Source organism: Syngnathoides biaculeatus, chromosome 18, assembly GCF_019802595.1.
Source record: "Syngnathoides biaculeatus isolate LvHL_M chromosome 18, ASM1980259v1, whole genome shotgun sequence".
NCBI lineage: Eukaryota > Metazoa > Chordata > Actinopteri > Syngnathiformes > Syngnathidae > Syngnathoides > Syngnathoides biaculeatus.
In genome coordinates, this window is record NC_084657.1 from 12,667,924 (window position 1) to 12,684,162 (window position 16,239).

At 42.1% G+C, this 16,239-nt stretch overlaps 1 protein-coding gene across 6 annotated transcripts in view; it reads left to right on the plus strand.

Moving 5' to 3' along the window:
• The window catches only part of sgcd (sarcoglycan, delta (dystrophin-associated glycoprotein)), a 141,106-nt gene that overhangs the window by 67,576 nt on the left and 57,291 nt on the right, over window positions 1–16,239 (plus strand). For 2 of the 6 annotated variants that reach the window (XM_061803396.1, XM_061803391.1), the window contains exon 1: window positions 15,853–16,125. The exons of 3 other annotated variants lie outside the window; for them this stretch is intronic. Coding sequence is in view for 2 of the 3 variants with exons in the window: in XM_061803391.1 (XP_061659375.1) it covers window positions 15,910–16,125 (216 nt within the window). In the remaining variant the exon portion in view is untranslated. Of the gene's footprint in view, window positions 1–8,735; window positions 8,979–15,852; window positions 16,126–16,239 lie in introns of those variants that run through there. One more of the 6 variants, XM_061803397.1, reaches the window with a different exon arrangement.

The window sequence follows — 16,239 nt, forward strand, 5'->3', positions numbered from 1 at the left end:
GACTTGAGAGTGGAGTTTTCAAAAGGTGGGAATAAACCAGGAATTGACGGTACGGTGGATCAGCTGGAAAGGGTTCAAACCCAGAACCGCCTGTGTGGAGTTTCCATGTTCTTCCCGTACTTGCGTGGCTTTTCTCTGGGCACTCCAGTTTCCTCCCATATCCAAAAACATGCAACATTAATTGGACACTCTAAATTGGTGTGATTGTGAGTGCGGCCGTTTGTCTTGATGTGCCCTGCGATTGGCTGGCGACCAGTTCAGGGTCTACCCCGCCTCCTGCCTGATGACAGCATCTCGCATGTACCCATTCATTAAGCAAACCTATAAACGACTGATTTCAATAGTTCATTTATTACACATTAAAAACCCACAGAGGCATTAGCAAGCAAGCGAGACTAAGACTGATGTGTCATCTGTGAATAGTCAAATTCACGAAATATCAATTTTCCATAACATGTCACTTTCAGCGGCGCAACTGTTAAAGCGTTGGCCTCACAGTTCCGAGGTCCAGGGTTCGATCCCGGCCTCACCTGTGTGGAGTTTGCACGTTCTCCCCGTGCCTGTTTGGGTTTCCTCCGGGAACTCTGGTTTCCTCCCACATCTCAAAAACATGCAACATGCATTGGACACTCTAAATTGCCCCGAGGTGTGAGTGTGCGGGTGTTTGTCACCATGTGCCCTTGGATTGGCTGGTGACCAGTTCAGGGTCTACTCCGTCTCCTGCCTTATGACACCTAAGACTGGCTCCGGCACTTCCGCGACCCTCGTGAGGATAAGCGTCTAAGAAAATAGATGGATAAACCAGGAATTTACTGAAGGTTGCCTTTTAACGGTGGAACTGGAATAAAGTTTGTACTTCAGTATAATCCTGAATAAGATGAACTAGTTTTTCCTGAAAAAAATGTGAAAATCTTTTGTGGACCACAATAGATGGTGTTCAGGGCCAAAAATGTATAATTGAAAATCTCATATCCTGTTTCTGATCTGTCAGTCAAACCCCTTTCAAGGCCAGATGTTGAGTTCCCCTTTCTGTGACCAGCGTTGCTTTTCCCCACTCACAAGATTTTCACGGAAAGCTCGTCGGGGTCCTTGCAGGATGCTGCATATTGTATCACCAAACCGTTTGACACGAGTCTGCAACTTATTGCATATTGGCTTCATTCGTTTCGATGATGGATGGGACTCCGTGGCAGCCTTGGATCTCACCTGGTACGTCGACGGGGCCGCTTCGCGGGAACAAAGCTCATTATGATTAATTACGGCGGAATTCTGCTTACATTGCAGCTGCGGCAGGAAGGACAATGCAACTCTTCAAAAATGCAGCCTAGAGGAAAACCTGTCGGGGAAATGTCAGCGGATGCCTTATCGATCCATCCATTTTCTTAGCTGCTTATCCTCACGAGGGTCGCGGGGAGTGCTGGACCCTATCCCAGCTATCACAAGGGCTAGTGACTGAGATTTTATTTTTTTTAATGATTGCTTGACAGATGATCGAATTCAACCCTAAAATTAATAACAAAAAATATCTAAAATAAGTGCCTTTCACTGATGAACTAAAAGTATGCATTCATATTTCAGATAAAACTATTTAGATGAATAAATTCATTAGTTAAAACTTTATTCATTTTTTAAAAACACAAGTCAGGCCAAATATTTCCTCCTTTGAACTGCTAAAGAATGGTTTTTCCTTATTATGTATGACCTCACAGGTAAAAACTAATTAAAATAATGAAAACATTTTGTAGTAGTATAATAATTATGTATATTACCTTTTAATTTGCGCAATTCAGTTGCATCATTCTCCATTTTATTTGACTTTGTTGTTTCGTATGCTTCCCATGATTCAAGCGCTTCTGACTCTGCCAGCGTTACAAGAGTTTAAAAAAAAAAAAACATGCATCGTCCAGCACTAAAATTAGGGGGCGGGAGGGGATTTTCAGCCAAATGGAAAATATGGATTTGCTTTTTGAAATAAACTACCTGCGTGCGGCTGCTCCCGCTGGGATTGGACAGGAATCGAACTTGCGCTTGTCTTCGCCTACTCCTTTCTCATCTTCTTTCTGTCTTTAATAATTGCATTTTTTTTTTCTCGTTGAAAATATTTGGCAAGATGTGAGCTGTTGTTTCGGATGTGTGTTTGACCTAAATTGACTGGATGATGCGAAAAAAATAGGAGGCCAAAGTAAAGTTTTGCTGTTTTATCTTTTGCTGGTCACGTGACACAAGGAGAAAATCACACACGTTCTAACATTACCTCATGTCATTGTTGCGCCTTAGCGCTGAGCTTTTTTTCTTTTATTTAAATTTTTAAATTTTTGTTTGCGTTTCGAGTCATGTGGTCAATACGGCGTATTTTCGGGACTTCCTCACACTAGCGTTTTGACCAGCAAAAGAACGAGCACAGAGTAAAAATCCAGACTTCTATTTTAGCGTCTTCCTTGTAACTTGACAAAGATATTTCTTTTTTTTTTTTTAATGAAACATTACAAAAACACTTAAATGTGCAACAAACGCATCATCCTCCAGGTTTTTGAAACGAAAATCCGCTATCTTAATACTAACATATAATCTAAAACGTCACCGGCAGATGACTCACAATAACAATAATTTATAATTACTATAATTCTTTAAACAACTGCTACTTAAAGGGCCACTGTCATGAAATGCATGATTTTTAGTATGTTATTAATGGAAGAAGAAAAAAAAAGGCAGCCGGAATAGACCCATCCGTTTTTTTCACCACAAAACATGATTTTGACGTGTATGGCTTTTTGTAATTCCCGCCATGAAAATCCTCTCGGGATTTGTTTTTGAGAAGAAGCAGGAAGTGACGTACAGGGTAGTAGCGCACTCAAGCGGACTCGTTTGTTTCTATTAGTTTTACCTGCGGGCAGGTAGCTCTTTGTTCCTTTGTGTTAGTCAAAATGCCGGCTCATTGCATTGCTGGATATTGCTCGAACACTCGGGAGGATGGATTTACCCTTCATAAGTTTCCAAGAGACCCGGTTCGTCGTTTAAAAATGGATTGCTCGGGTGCAAAGACGAGTTCTTGGTGCGTTCCAAATGACAAGTAGGTGTGTGTATAGAGCTGCTAAAAAAAAAAAAAAAAAACAATAGTTGGGGGGGGGGAGGACGTAATCCTTTCAGAACGTAACAAAAGATCCGTGTCCGTACGTCAGAGGTGCTAAATGTCGATGCGCCCGTCGGCGCTGTGTCCGCTTTGGCCGGGCTGGCTCATACATACCGTCTGGGAGTCTGTCGTTAGTTAGAAGTGATCCACATATCATCTAAATATTGCCCCGGTCACTTCACTCAGTTGTGAGATGTTCTCCTCTTTGAAAAGAGCCTCCGTGTCAGAAGGGGCGTGTTCGGCTCCCACATTGGGGGCCACAGCGTGTTTTCGATGGCCAATGTCCAGGGTGACGTCACGAACAGTAGACACAGCCAATATGGCGACAACTTGGATGTCGAAATGACACTTCCGCATCTTTACGCACGGATGACGAGCTCGCCCCCCATATTTATTTTTTCGTGCAGACATTGAAGTGAATAATGTATATAGTTTTCATTTTAATATCTATTTTTGAATGCTTATACAGAGCATCCAACGGCACTCACGTCCATGCTATATATTCTCATGCTCTGTGGGACCTTCCCTTCCCGCTCTTTATTTTGTTTAATTTCTATTTCTGGTTAGTATGGTGTGTAATTTTTTTATGGTTTTGTCATGTTGTCGGATAAATATCGAGTCTGCCCTACTTCAGATGATGTACATGGCACAGTTTCATGCACTTATATTGCGCTTCTCTATCATATCCATGGTTTCGATAATTGCAATGTGATAGTTGTGGTATTAAGATGGATTAAGATCAGTAAATCCCCCTGGAAGGCCCGGGTACCAAACAAAAAAAATTAAAAGGAAAGGTGCTAATTAGTTTAATTGATTTTTGTTTTGTTGCCACGGTTTCCCCGCGGGTCACCCACTGAGCGCATTTGTTTCTCGTTTTTTGCCGCGTTGGGGAAGACATTGCCGCCACCGCAGTCGCTCGAGTTCCGTGAGTTACGCGAAGTGACACTCGTTTTGTTTCTCCATCACTCATCTGTCAGCGCTCGGCGGCCCTGAGGGACGCCGCTCTTGCCCGCGTCGCCGCTGCCGTACAAATACACACGGCAAATGTAAATGTGCTGAATGTTGTTCTCGCCGCGAATAGTATTGTATATCCCGAATACGCAACAAAAAAAATAAAAAATCCGGCTTTGTTCTCGGGCAATCAGGAGCCCCGGACCGGGTCTGGTGCTGGGGCTTGTGGTGGTTTTGGGGTTTTTCGGAGCCAAAAGCAGTGAATATGAACTCTGGCACAGATGTCAGCATGAATAAGTACAGCTGCATATTGGATTGAAACTGTACTCCACAGGGTTTTTTGTGCATGTGTGTGTTTATGCGCGGTATTTTCTTCCTTCAGATGCAAGCTTTATTCTTCCAGAAGCTTCCAAGCAGATTACAAAAAAAAAAAAAACATGTTTTCTCACTATATCACAGATCCTTATTCATTCTTTTATCATTATGAATTAGAGCTCAGCATGGCTTTGAGTAGAAGATAAATATTAGGAAGTGATGTCTATTATGTGGGAAAGTCGGACAGGTTGAGGCACCTGATACACAAACGGAGTACATATTCGGGGTTATATATATTGTAAAACATTATGCATAATACCAATGCTATATATGTATTGGTTTTCTCCACTTCGGCTCACCATTCTCACTTCCTCCACGGTGGTATCCGTGACTTCGAACGTGTGTGTGCGCCTTTAAAAGGCACGGCCAATCAGCAAAAGATCGTTTAGCTGGCTGTTGTTAGCTCGGGTTAGCCGCTACGCTGTAGCCATAGCAACTAGCATATGACAGTGCTTTTGTTTATTTAACGGCCAGTTGTGTCTGTCCACTTGACCACTTCTGGGTGCTAAATAACGGCGATGGAGTACATGAAATCTGCCAACAAATATGACGTAATTTTGCCGGCTTGTTATTTATGTAACTTTCTGTTCGAAGTAGACAATTTTTTTTTTTCTTTCCTCTTGGCTCGAATTACTTCACGAACCTGCGGTAACACACGTCTGTATAGAAAAATGAGCACCTGAGTATAGAAAAATACTGATTTCAAAACATTTAATGGACAGTTTGAGAATGCACCGAGACTGCAAAAAAATGAACCACAATATGGCGGGCGACTGTATTTGAGAATGACTTATTTACTGCAGTAATTACTCCGAGCAGGTTAGAGTTTATTTTTTCATCATTTTCCATCTTTTCCCGCAGCACAGTGGCCTTGTGGTTTGCACATCTGCCTCACAGGTCTAACTCCTGAGATTTTGGGGATCTTTTACTAAGCCCAACTCTCCTTTGAAGGGCGCATCCAATCTCAATTTCCTTTTTCCCGATTAGACTGGCATGCAGTGCTGCGGGCACATTCCCTTGTTTTTCTGCCCACTTTCGGCGCAGGCCTTCCCAGACCCGCCTCGACTGCAAAACAATGATTGTGCTTGTTTTTTTTTTGTGTTCCTAACGCCCTCCTTGGCTGCCCTGCTGACGACACAAAACTTTGCATTTTCATCACAGCTTGTGTGGGCGTTCACTGGCCTGCAGTGTGGTTTGTGGCGTTCTGGTTTTTGTGTCTGGAAATGGGTCTACTCCACTACTTGACAAATGTACTTCAAAGTCTTGCTGACGAAGTGCTGCCTCCATGAGAGAAAATGTCATCCCGAATGTCTTTTTGGGGTCTCACTTTTGAACACTGTTTTTGTACTTCTATCATCATTTAGTTTTGTTTGTATGCCAGAGATGCTCCACACTGCTCCCTGCAGTCTGGGAGAATATTGCCGAATAACCGGGGCACGCCGCTTCTTCTTCTTCGACCTTTCCTTTCGGCTTGTCCCGTCAGGGGTCGCCACAGCGTGTCATCTTTTTCTGTCCAAGCCTATCTCATGCATCTTCCTCTCTAGCACCCACTGTCCTCATGTCCTCCCTCGCAACATGCATCAACCTTTTCTTTGGTCTTCCTCTTGCAGCTCCATCCTCATCATACTCGCTCTCTCGCCTCTGGACATGTCTGCTCTCTCTAACCTTGTTTCCAAAACATCCAACTTTGGCTGCCGCTCTAATGAGCTCATTTTGAATCCAATCCAACCTGCTCACTCCGAGCGAGAACCTCAACGTCTTCATTTCTGACACCTGTTGTTTCTTGAATGCCACCGTCTCTAATCCGTACATCATGGCCGGCATCACCACTGTTTTATAAATTTTGCCCTTCAGGCTAGCAGTGACTCTTCTGTCACATAGAACACCAGACACCTTCCGCCAACTGTTCCACGCCGCTTGGTTTCTTCACTTCCTTACCACACTCTCCATTGCTCTGTATTGTTGACCCCAAGTATTTGAAGTCGTCCACCCTCGCCATCACTTTCCCTGGAGCTTCACTCTTTCCCCTCCACCCCTCTCATTCCCTCACATACTGTATATTCTGTTTTACTTTGGCTAATCTTCATTCCTCTCCTTTCCAGTGCATGCCTCCATCTTTCTAATTGTTCCTCCGCCTCCTCGCTGCTCTCGTTACATATCACAATATCATCTACGAACATCATGGTCCAAGGGGCAAGCCGCACCGAGTATACAGCGAAGAAAATATGTATTTGAACACCCTGCTATATTGCAAGTTCTCCCACTTAGAAATCATGGAGGGGTCTGATATTTTCATCGTAGGTGCATGTCCACTGTGAGAGAGACAATCTAGAAAGAAAAATCCAGTCATGACATTGTATGCTTTTTTTTTTTTTTTAAACAATTTATTTTTGGGATACAGCTGAAAATAAGTATTTGAACACCTGAAAAAAAAAACAATGTAAACATTTGATACAGTAGCGTTTGTTTGCAATCACAGAAGTCAAACGTTTCCTGTATTTCTCTCTCTCTCAGTGGACATGCACCTACAAGGGAAATTTCAGGCCACTCCATAATTTCTAAGTAGGAGAACTTGCAAAATCGCAGGCTGTTCAAATACTCATTTTCTTCACTGTAAACGATCCAAAAGTTGCTTTGGCCTGACTCCGCGCTGAATGCACACGCGTCACGCATGAACTAAGCTCTAGACACCTGGTTGTTGTTTCAATTGAATTTAAAAAAAAAAAGAAAGAAAAGGCACAATTATGTCAATTCGGGTTATTGTGAGTGTTTTTACGAGGTGTCTCCCGAAGCCAAATGGGTCACAGGACAACAATGACCAAACTCGGGAAGCTCATCTAGCACCCTGACTGCATTTAACAGCAATTACCAGTTCAAATTAGCCCCCCCCCATTTCCTCCCCTTGTTTGTGCAACAAAAGTATGACGAGCGAGTGCGCTTGGCTGCGGCATCAAAGCGTGCCCGCCCCCGCCCCCAAACTGTCAGCATCCGTCTGGCGGAGCAAATGGGATCGGGGGGGGCAAGGAGATGGGAGAAGGAGAACCTTTGTCCTCTGTCGCTGTTGGGAATTTGCATTCTCCAGAGCGCTGCTGGACTCGGACTCACTGTGCACCCCCCAACAATGCACATCCCGAAATTATTATTCTTATGCAAATGAGATCATACATATATGTAATGTATATATTCTGCTTTCTTATCAAGTTGTTGATGGTGGCTGTCTTCACACCAGTTATGTTTAATTCAGTTTCCACGCCGATGTTAGTTTTTGCCCCGTCTTTGCACTCGCTTTGGCCGGAATTCCTTGATTTGTGAGGGGGGTGTGGCTCACATTTGAGAGGCCCTGGGTTTGAATCTCTTAGCCCAATCTACGTGGAGTCTGGTTCTGCTCTCTGACGACTCTAAATTGTTTGTAGTCCGCGATTGAGTGGCGGCCATGCCAGACTGGACCCCACTTCACTCACCAAATGTATGCTGTTGGACAGTCAATGACTGAAAGCTGGAGACATAAAAACGATAAACAATGCAAATCTTTTATTTTTAACGTATGGTGTAAGTACAATATTATTGGGGAGCGTGAACATAGGAAAAAGAACAAGTCATATTAAAAGCTGAAAGCTGCTGCGTGGGTACATTCTGCCGTTTTGAAATATTCTCCCATAAAACACCCACTTTACCATCTTTATCTTGTTCTCGAACCACGCCAATGCCTGTCGAAGCGCCCAAAGTGGTCCGGTACACATCAATTGTTTGGTAACCTTCAGAAGTTGTGTAAATGTGGGGGGAAAAAAAAAAAAAAAAAGTTTGCAACTCTATATTTTTAAGAAAGATTTTTCAATTCTTGACTGTCCGCTGTACTTTTTTTTTTTTTTTTTTTTTTTTTCTAAAGCTGTACCTGTAGTGGCGAACAGTGAAGGTTAATGGCTTTAAAATAGTGTCATTATTATTATATCAGATTATTTGGGATGTTGTGACATTTTTTTTCCAGATTTTATATTTTAACTCATGTATTTTCCACGTTTTTTTTCCCCACAAATTAATTAAAAACATTAACATGTTTAGTTAAACAAAACCCAAGTTTTCGTAATGGTACAGTTTCACATTTTACCATTGTTATGCAAGTGTAAAAACAAGTTGACATAGTATTGCAAAAAAAAAAAAAAAAAAAAATGGGGTGGGGGGAGGAGTTTGTTCTGGGTCGCCTGTGACAACGTATGGCAAATAAGCTCGGCCCCTTTCAACTTTCCAGCACACGTGGCTTCTAAATCCGGCAGACAAGTCAGAGGGCAGTCTGCAACAACTCCGTTCGGCAGCAAGGGAGGGGGGGGGACAAAACAAACAAACAAACAAGCATCCTGTCGTGTTATTGGGGAAAAAGCTGACCAGTGAGCAAAAAGAAGTGCAGAGAGCGCCGCTTCGGTCGCGTCCTAACAGCCCAGGCTGAATTATTGTCAGGAAGCCTGACAGGAAACGAGACGGACGCGCAAAAAAAAAAAAAAAAAAAAAAAGCGGAGCAGGCATCATGGTAAGTTTACTTTTGCTGAAAGTGTCGAGTGGGTGTGGAGGTTGGGCCGATCCGGATTTCTCTTGACTCTTTCCTACCCAGGAGATTTGAACAGAAAAGTTGCAACAGTCGTAGAATACTTGGTTTTAGTTCTATTGTGGGACTTAAAACAAAACCCGCATTGAATTGTTTTGACATTTTTGCATGCTTTTCCTTGTGCTTATTTTGTTCCAGTTTAATTTTGATCGTTTTGATTGTTTTCCATTGGCAGCAGCCCTTGAAACGACCTGTCAATCACCTGTAATCGCCTCTCCGATGGTACATCATCTTTAAATTAGCTTGTTTCTTATTTTATACAATATGAGTCTTTGGTTTTTTTTTTTTGTAGCATTATTGTATTTTTATACATTACATTGCTTATCTTAGATATCCTCTACATGTCATCATTATTTTAAACAGTTTCTTTCGTGCATTGATAGCCCTTTTTTTTGCATCTGATTTTTTTTTTTATCATTTTTTTTCTTCTTCTTCTCCCATACAAAAAATTCTGCTTGCTCACCATGTTTCTGACGTAGTCTGTTAGAGCGATTCCTAGAGTGCATCAGCTTTAAACTTGCTTGTTTCTGGTTTTATTTCCCTTTTGTTGAAACCCATCTAATTCCTGCGATTTGTGAAGAAATGGAGTCCCCCTTGCTCACATTTTTCCAGCCATGTCTGCGGACAGCCAAGGAGGGAGGAAGGGCGGCCTTGAGGGTCGGCCGGGTGACGGGGTGGCCGGCGGCCGCACATTTGGTTTCAATTGCATCGCCCCTCAGGGGAAAGGGAAGCTGCTATAAATAAGTTAGACTGGGCCGAGTGCCGTCGAGTGGAGCTACTTGCGACGAGTAACCGTGTGAGGAAAGCCAGTATTTGCTCGGGGGCATTTTTTTGGGACTAGTTCAAGTCTGGAATCTTGATGTGGTCGAAAGCATTCGAAGTTAATTTGAACAACGTGTCGATTTTCTTCATTTTGTGACTTAAAAATTCAAAATATTTTAGCTTGCTTGTAAGGCTGCACATTCTTTGTGTGTTTTGTGTAATAATGGTGCCTCCTACAGTGCTTCAATCTTGCTTGTTTCTTTTGTGTGTTTTGACGCCTTTTTGTCATTTTCTGGCGGTTTTCCCCTCGTTTTAGCTTCCTTGCTAGTCTCTACATTTTTGTATTTTTATCTCTTATACTATGGTTAACAAAGAAACTCATCTTTTAACTTTGTATGTGTAAATCCAATTGTTAGCACTTAGGTAGAGAACATAGTTTCTTTTACATTATTCCTTCCATTATTTTTGCTTGCTTGCTAGCATGTTCATTGTTTTAGCGTCATCTGGAGTTGCGCCTCCCACTATACAACAACGCAAACTTGCTTTAGTTCTTACTTTTTCATGTCATTTTGTGGATTCTCGTTTTAGCTCTCTCATCTCGCATTCTTCTTTGTTATTGGTAGTCGCGCATTTTATTTTTGAGTTGTTAGCATTCGGTATCTTCCAGAACGTCTAGATTTTCTTCTGCTTTTTTAATTTTTTTTTTTTTTTTTTTGGTAAAGGCTCATTTGTTGACTACTTTTTACCTGTTCTCAAAAGAATTGAGGTTCCCCAATGCACCTGTTGTGAAATATAGCGACTAAATCTCAATTGATGGCTCAGGATTTGGCATTTTTGCTCTCCTCTCCGTATTCTCAACTAGCTGCAATTTCCTGCTTTTTATTCCCCCCTCCGCAACGAGGCAACCCCGGCATGTACCGAACGCCCCCCCCCCACCCAGCATTGCACTCGGCAGCTGTCACTCGGCACACTTTTAGTGCTGTCCCCAAATATCTTTCGGCCTTCCAGCCCCGCGACCTCGTGTCTCTGTCCCCTTCGTGTTTTTCATACCCTTCGCTCGTCCGGCAGCCAAACGGGCAGAATTTAACAAGCTTAGTATTTTAAGTCATCCTAAGAAGGTGTCCTCTTTGGAAAGGCATCTGACATCCAGCTCAAGGTCCCTTTTCTGGTACACTCTTGCCCCTCTCTACAACTATACAACTAGCAGAAAGATATGAGTAATAAGAAATGCCTACATTACATTGTTGTCGTAAAAGTTATTAAAGTGTACGCAAGTGTAGGAGAAAAAAAAACTTATTTGTTCAAGTAGTGCTCTGAATTGCCTTACCAGTGAGGACAAAAAGCTCATTGTTCATTGAATTTGAGATTGAAATCAAGGATATGGATTAAAAGCGCAAATGTTTCTGATTAGTGTTGATTTGTAATTTTCTTTCCCACCTTCAGAGATACGGTCACTTTGCTTCCATGTCATTGTTTCGAGGTTCGGTTGCAGGGGTTAGGTGGCTTTTTCAGTCGTTGCCAATCAACGGTCGAAGCGGACACACGTTGACAAACCCACACGGGGTTAAGTTGGACGTGTTTGCTCAAAAAAAGAGAAAATGGAGGGCTCTCGGGGGGCTGCATTCTTTTAAAAAGAATGCAAATGTGACAAATCATTGGATGCTGGAAGGGACACAGCAAGGTCCTTAGGTCCAATTTAGCAAAGCTTTTCAACGTGACAATTACGCTGTAGAGGCTGAAAATGTAAAACCACATAAATACAGATTTCAAAAGTGGAGGCTTTTAGGAGGGGGAAAAAAAAAAAAAAAACCTTTTAATGATTGTACCAAAATGCCAATACTGCTCATTTATGACATTCAAACGTCATTTTTGGTGACATGCGTGACCGTTTTGGTTAAAATGGTGTCGTACGTTGACAACTGCATTCTGCAAGCCAAAACCTTTAAATTGATAATAATGTGCAAAAGTATCAGATGATGCGGTGACAGACCAATCGTACCCTTGTGTGAAAAAATATGAAATTACTTGGACATACGATAACAGTGCAATATTATACGTGAAGAACTCTCGCATATTCCGGAATACGTATATTACAAACCTGCCCATGGGGAAAATCACTGAATATACAGACCATGAGAAAAATAAATAAATAAATGAAAAATTCACACATTCTTAAAACATTCTATTGAATGTTTTCTCGCTTAATGCTAAAAATATAATGCAAAACACCATCAATGAGCTAATATAAATTAGGATAGATGTTGCAATAATAACAATAATAAACCTTCAAATGACTGCAACTGTTACACACAGAACAGAAACACATACAGACCATAAAATAATGTATTTGATAGTAATGATTCTTTGTGTTGATTCCTTTGAAGGTTGTTAAACAGTCATATATATAGTCATATCTTTTTTTTTTTATTATTTATTACGTCTTCCTAACCTCATCACCTCAAAAAGTTATTTTGGCCTCTCATCCTTTGGACGGCTGCGCGTTATCATTGTTTACAACTTTTTGTTTGCTGCATTAGGCCGGTTGACACCGGAGCCAGAACGATGGGCACTTAACATAAATGTTATTCTTTTAGCAGGCTAGCAGGCGGCGCGGCGCATACCAATGATCAGTCAGCCGGCTTACAGAAAGGAACACACACACAAACAAATGCAACAGTGGGAAAAATGACTTTTAAAGAGAGGGTTACATCAAGAATGGCATGCCTCGCGTCGGTGAAGATAAAACGGGCCAGACAGCTTGGGGAATTTGCGCATTGAAGATTCATCCAGAATTGCGTGTTTTGCATAAAAAATACTCTTCAGGACATGAACTGACTGTGCTGGGATGTGATTAACCATCGGGGGAAAAACACCACAGACCTCCAATGAGGCTGCCAAAATCAGTTTTTCTTGGGCTTTGGTTGGTGTGTATATATATATATATATATATATATATATATATATATATATATATATTTTTTTTTTTTGGTTTTGTTTTTAGTTTTTTTTTTTTCCCTACATCTGTGTTAGCATACGGGGCAGCACGAGGTGCTACTGGTTAGAACATCAGCCTCACATTTGAATAGGGAAAGCTAGGGACTGTTCAAAAGAGTAAGCATTATAACTGAGCAAAGTGACCTTAAAATTAAATGTCTGATTTTCACTCAAATCTGCTTTTTCTACCTCCCATTGATTTTAAAAATATATATAATATGATAGCGAAACAATAAAATTTCAGTTGAAATATCAGCCCCCTGTCCGGGCTGTGCCCGTCCCCGACGCGGCACCCCACCTGCAACAATCAGTGGAGGCGCACACCATCTCCCATTCCACGTAATCACGGCCTATACAAATGGGACCACACATACGGTCTGGCCTTTGTCACAACGTTGCCTCGTTCCCGCACTCTCCCGATTCTGTTCCTGCTCTAACGTGTACCTACTCCTGCCTGCCTTTCATGCCTGCCGATTTCATTACTGCCGCTTCCGTGGACTCCCTGTTTGGTTCTTGACACCGGACTGAATAAAGACATTTCCCTAACCGGCTTTGTGCCTCCAGAGTTGTGCATTGGGGTCCAACCCCGTGTTCTGGTCGCGACACACTGTGGTCAGCTGGAAAGCATTGGCCTCACAGTTCTGAGGTCCTGGGTTCAATCCCGGACCAGTCTGTTTGGAGTTTGCATGTTCTCCTCGTGCCTGCGTGGGTTTTCTCCGGGCACTCTGGTTTCCTCCCACATCCCAAAAACATACAACATTAATTGGACACAATCCCCGATCCCCTAATGTCTTGCCCTTTGATTAGATTTTTCCCTTAAATTAACGTAGGCTGGAGTTGCGAGAGACTGTGATAGCTTTCTTCTCACAGTTTGCGTTTCTCTAAATCTTCTGTGGATATTTCTAGAAGCTCACTTCAGCCCAGTTCAACTTCAAAGTAAGCAGACAAATCCTCATACCTCTCTTCATGACCTCCCCACCCTCTGCTAAAAATACATCTTCGTGTTGGTGGGTGGTCAGACGTGTTCAGCGAACTCCTTCCAAAATGGAATAAAAATAAACTACTAGTTACTGCTATTTGAAAGGATTCATGATCTTCCAATGGTGCTGTGATTGTAAGGTGATATACTACAGCAAAACTGCTGTGGAATTTCGGAGTCATGAGATGTAATTTATCTACAATAGAAGCCTGAAGTTTTTACCTAGACTGTCCAAAGACACACATTTCATTTTTTCTTTGTCTGAAGTCAAATCATACAAAACCTCTTCTGTTTCAGGTCGTCCGGGATCACCAAAATTGTTTAATTTTGTTAAATGCCACAATAGTGAGATTTTTTTTTCATTTTCCTTGATGTCAAAAGTTTACATACCAAAAAGTACTCTTGTCTTTAAAGGACATGGGGATGTCCTGATGATGAGGTCATGATTTATAAAGCTCCTTCTCGGTCAACTGACCACATGTGAGTTAACCCATTCGTGGGCAGCGTCTCGTTTTTGGGACATCGTGATTTTCACGCATTATATCCTCCTTTTTTTTCCCTTGAAAAATATATCCTTTAATGAACAAGATTCTATTTTTGGGATGATCTACTAAGAAAACCCAAGTACCCTCTCGCGGGCAGCGTCCCATTTTTGGGACGAGATTATAAAGTAGGAAAGTTATCATATAACTTAACCATAAACGAAAAAGAAGTGTTATTTCTTTGATTGTGGCCCATTAGGAGACTTTTATCTCAAAAAGGCAAAAAATTGCAACCCTGCCCATGAATGGGTTAATTAACGGCAGACCTGGGGATGTATTTAAGGCCAAACTTCGAACACCATGCTTACTTGTTTGAAATTATGGGAAAATCAAAAGAAATCAGAGAGAATTGTACCACTCTGCAAGTAGGGCTTATCCTTGGGTGCAATTTCCAGATGCTTGAAGATGCGACATTCATCTGTTCAAATAATTACAGGGAGTCCTCTGTCTAAGACTGAGATCCGTTCCTACAGTAGCAACTTAACTCGAGTTTCGACCTAAGTCGGATTCCACCATTAAAGTAAGAATTCACATCAGAATACTTTGTATAAAAAAAACAAATACATTGAAATAAACAAGGTGATGTACTTAGCATTACTGCCGAGAGGTGGATGGAGCTGCGCTTAGCTATTGCGAAGGAACCTGGTCCTCAATCCGGTCCATCTCGACCAGTATCAAAGAACCTTATTTTGCGATCATTGTACCCGACATTGGAACGGAACCCTTCACATGCGCTAAAATACGGGCTTTGTCTTTGATAATTGTCACCACGATTGACCGATTGAAGCCTTGGCAGTGTTGGTCTCTCTCCTTTCTCCAATCTTTTTATGATCTTGAGCTTCATTTCCATGGTAATGGATTTTCTTTTGGCCGACACAACTTTCTTGTTTGGGGCGATAACATCGAAAAAAAGAGGGCAAAAAATGCAAAGATACTCCCGGTGCACAAACACGGACAAGCATTAGCCAGATAAAATGGCGGACGGGGGGACGGGCGTTGTAAAGTCGAAACGTCTTAGGTCCAGACCGTCTTAACACGAGGACTCTCTGTATATGCAAGTATCAACATCATGGGACTGTCCAGCCATCACCAGATTACAGTTTGCAAAAAGGACACCAAGACAAACATTAACGTTAATGGCCGTTAACGTCTAAAGGAAAAAGGGCGTCTCTCTTCGACCTGAGAACAACTGTGAAACTTGCAGGTGGCAACATCATGATGTGGGTCTCGTCATAAAATACCAGCTTCTTGAGTCATCCTCGGTGACACAACAACAGAATTGTATTCATCTTTTTTTCTCCCCTTTCATCAACAAGACAGGCTTTATTCTCATACACGCTGGCCCTTCGCGTTGTTTAATACTTAGAGACAGACCAGGAAAAAGAAAAAACTCCCTAATCACAGTAAACACTTTAACGACTTTCAAGTCCAGACAAAGTTGCTTTTTTTTTAATTTTCAAACAACAATAAAGACAGCAAAAAAAAAAAGATGACAAAGCAATCAATTGTCAGCCGGCTACGGCTTTGAACGCGGGGCCCGGCAGCAACGAACGAGAGAATGCAACCTTACGGTTGATAGATGAGTAACTTTCCCCTGGTCGGGTTTATTCGTAATCCGCGGCGTGTGCGGGAAATGTTTTTTTGCGAGCGCCAAGTAGCTTTCGCGTGCTCTTCGGCGGTTATGACGAGAGAAAACGGACGGATTGTCGCAGCCGGTTGCAGGCGAGCGCTGCGGATGAACTCGATCGGAAATGTCGCTGGCATCTATTTTCTAGAAGCGCTTGTCCTCTTTCGGGTAGGTCATAACTGGAGTGTCTCCCGCAGAACTCAAAGAACTTCTTTTAAGAGAAGTTTTCAATGAACTGAAGTTGAAAATGTTTTTTTTTTTCCCCTTTTACTTTTGAAATCT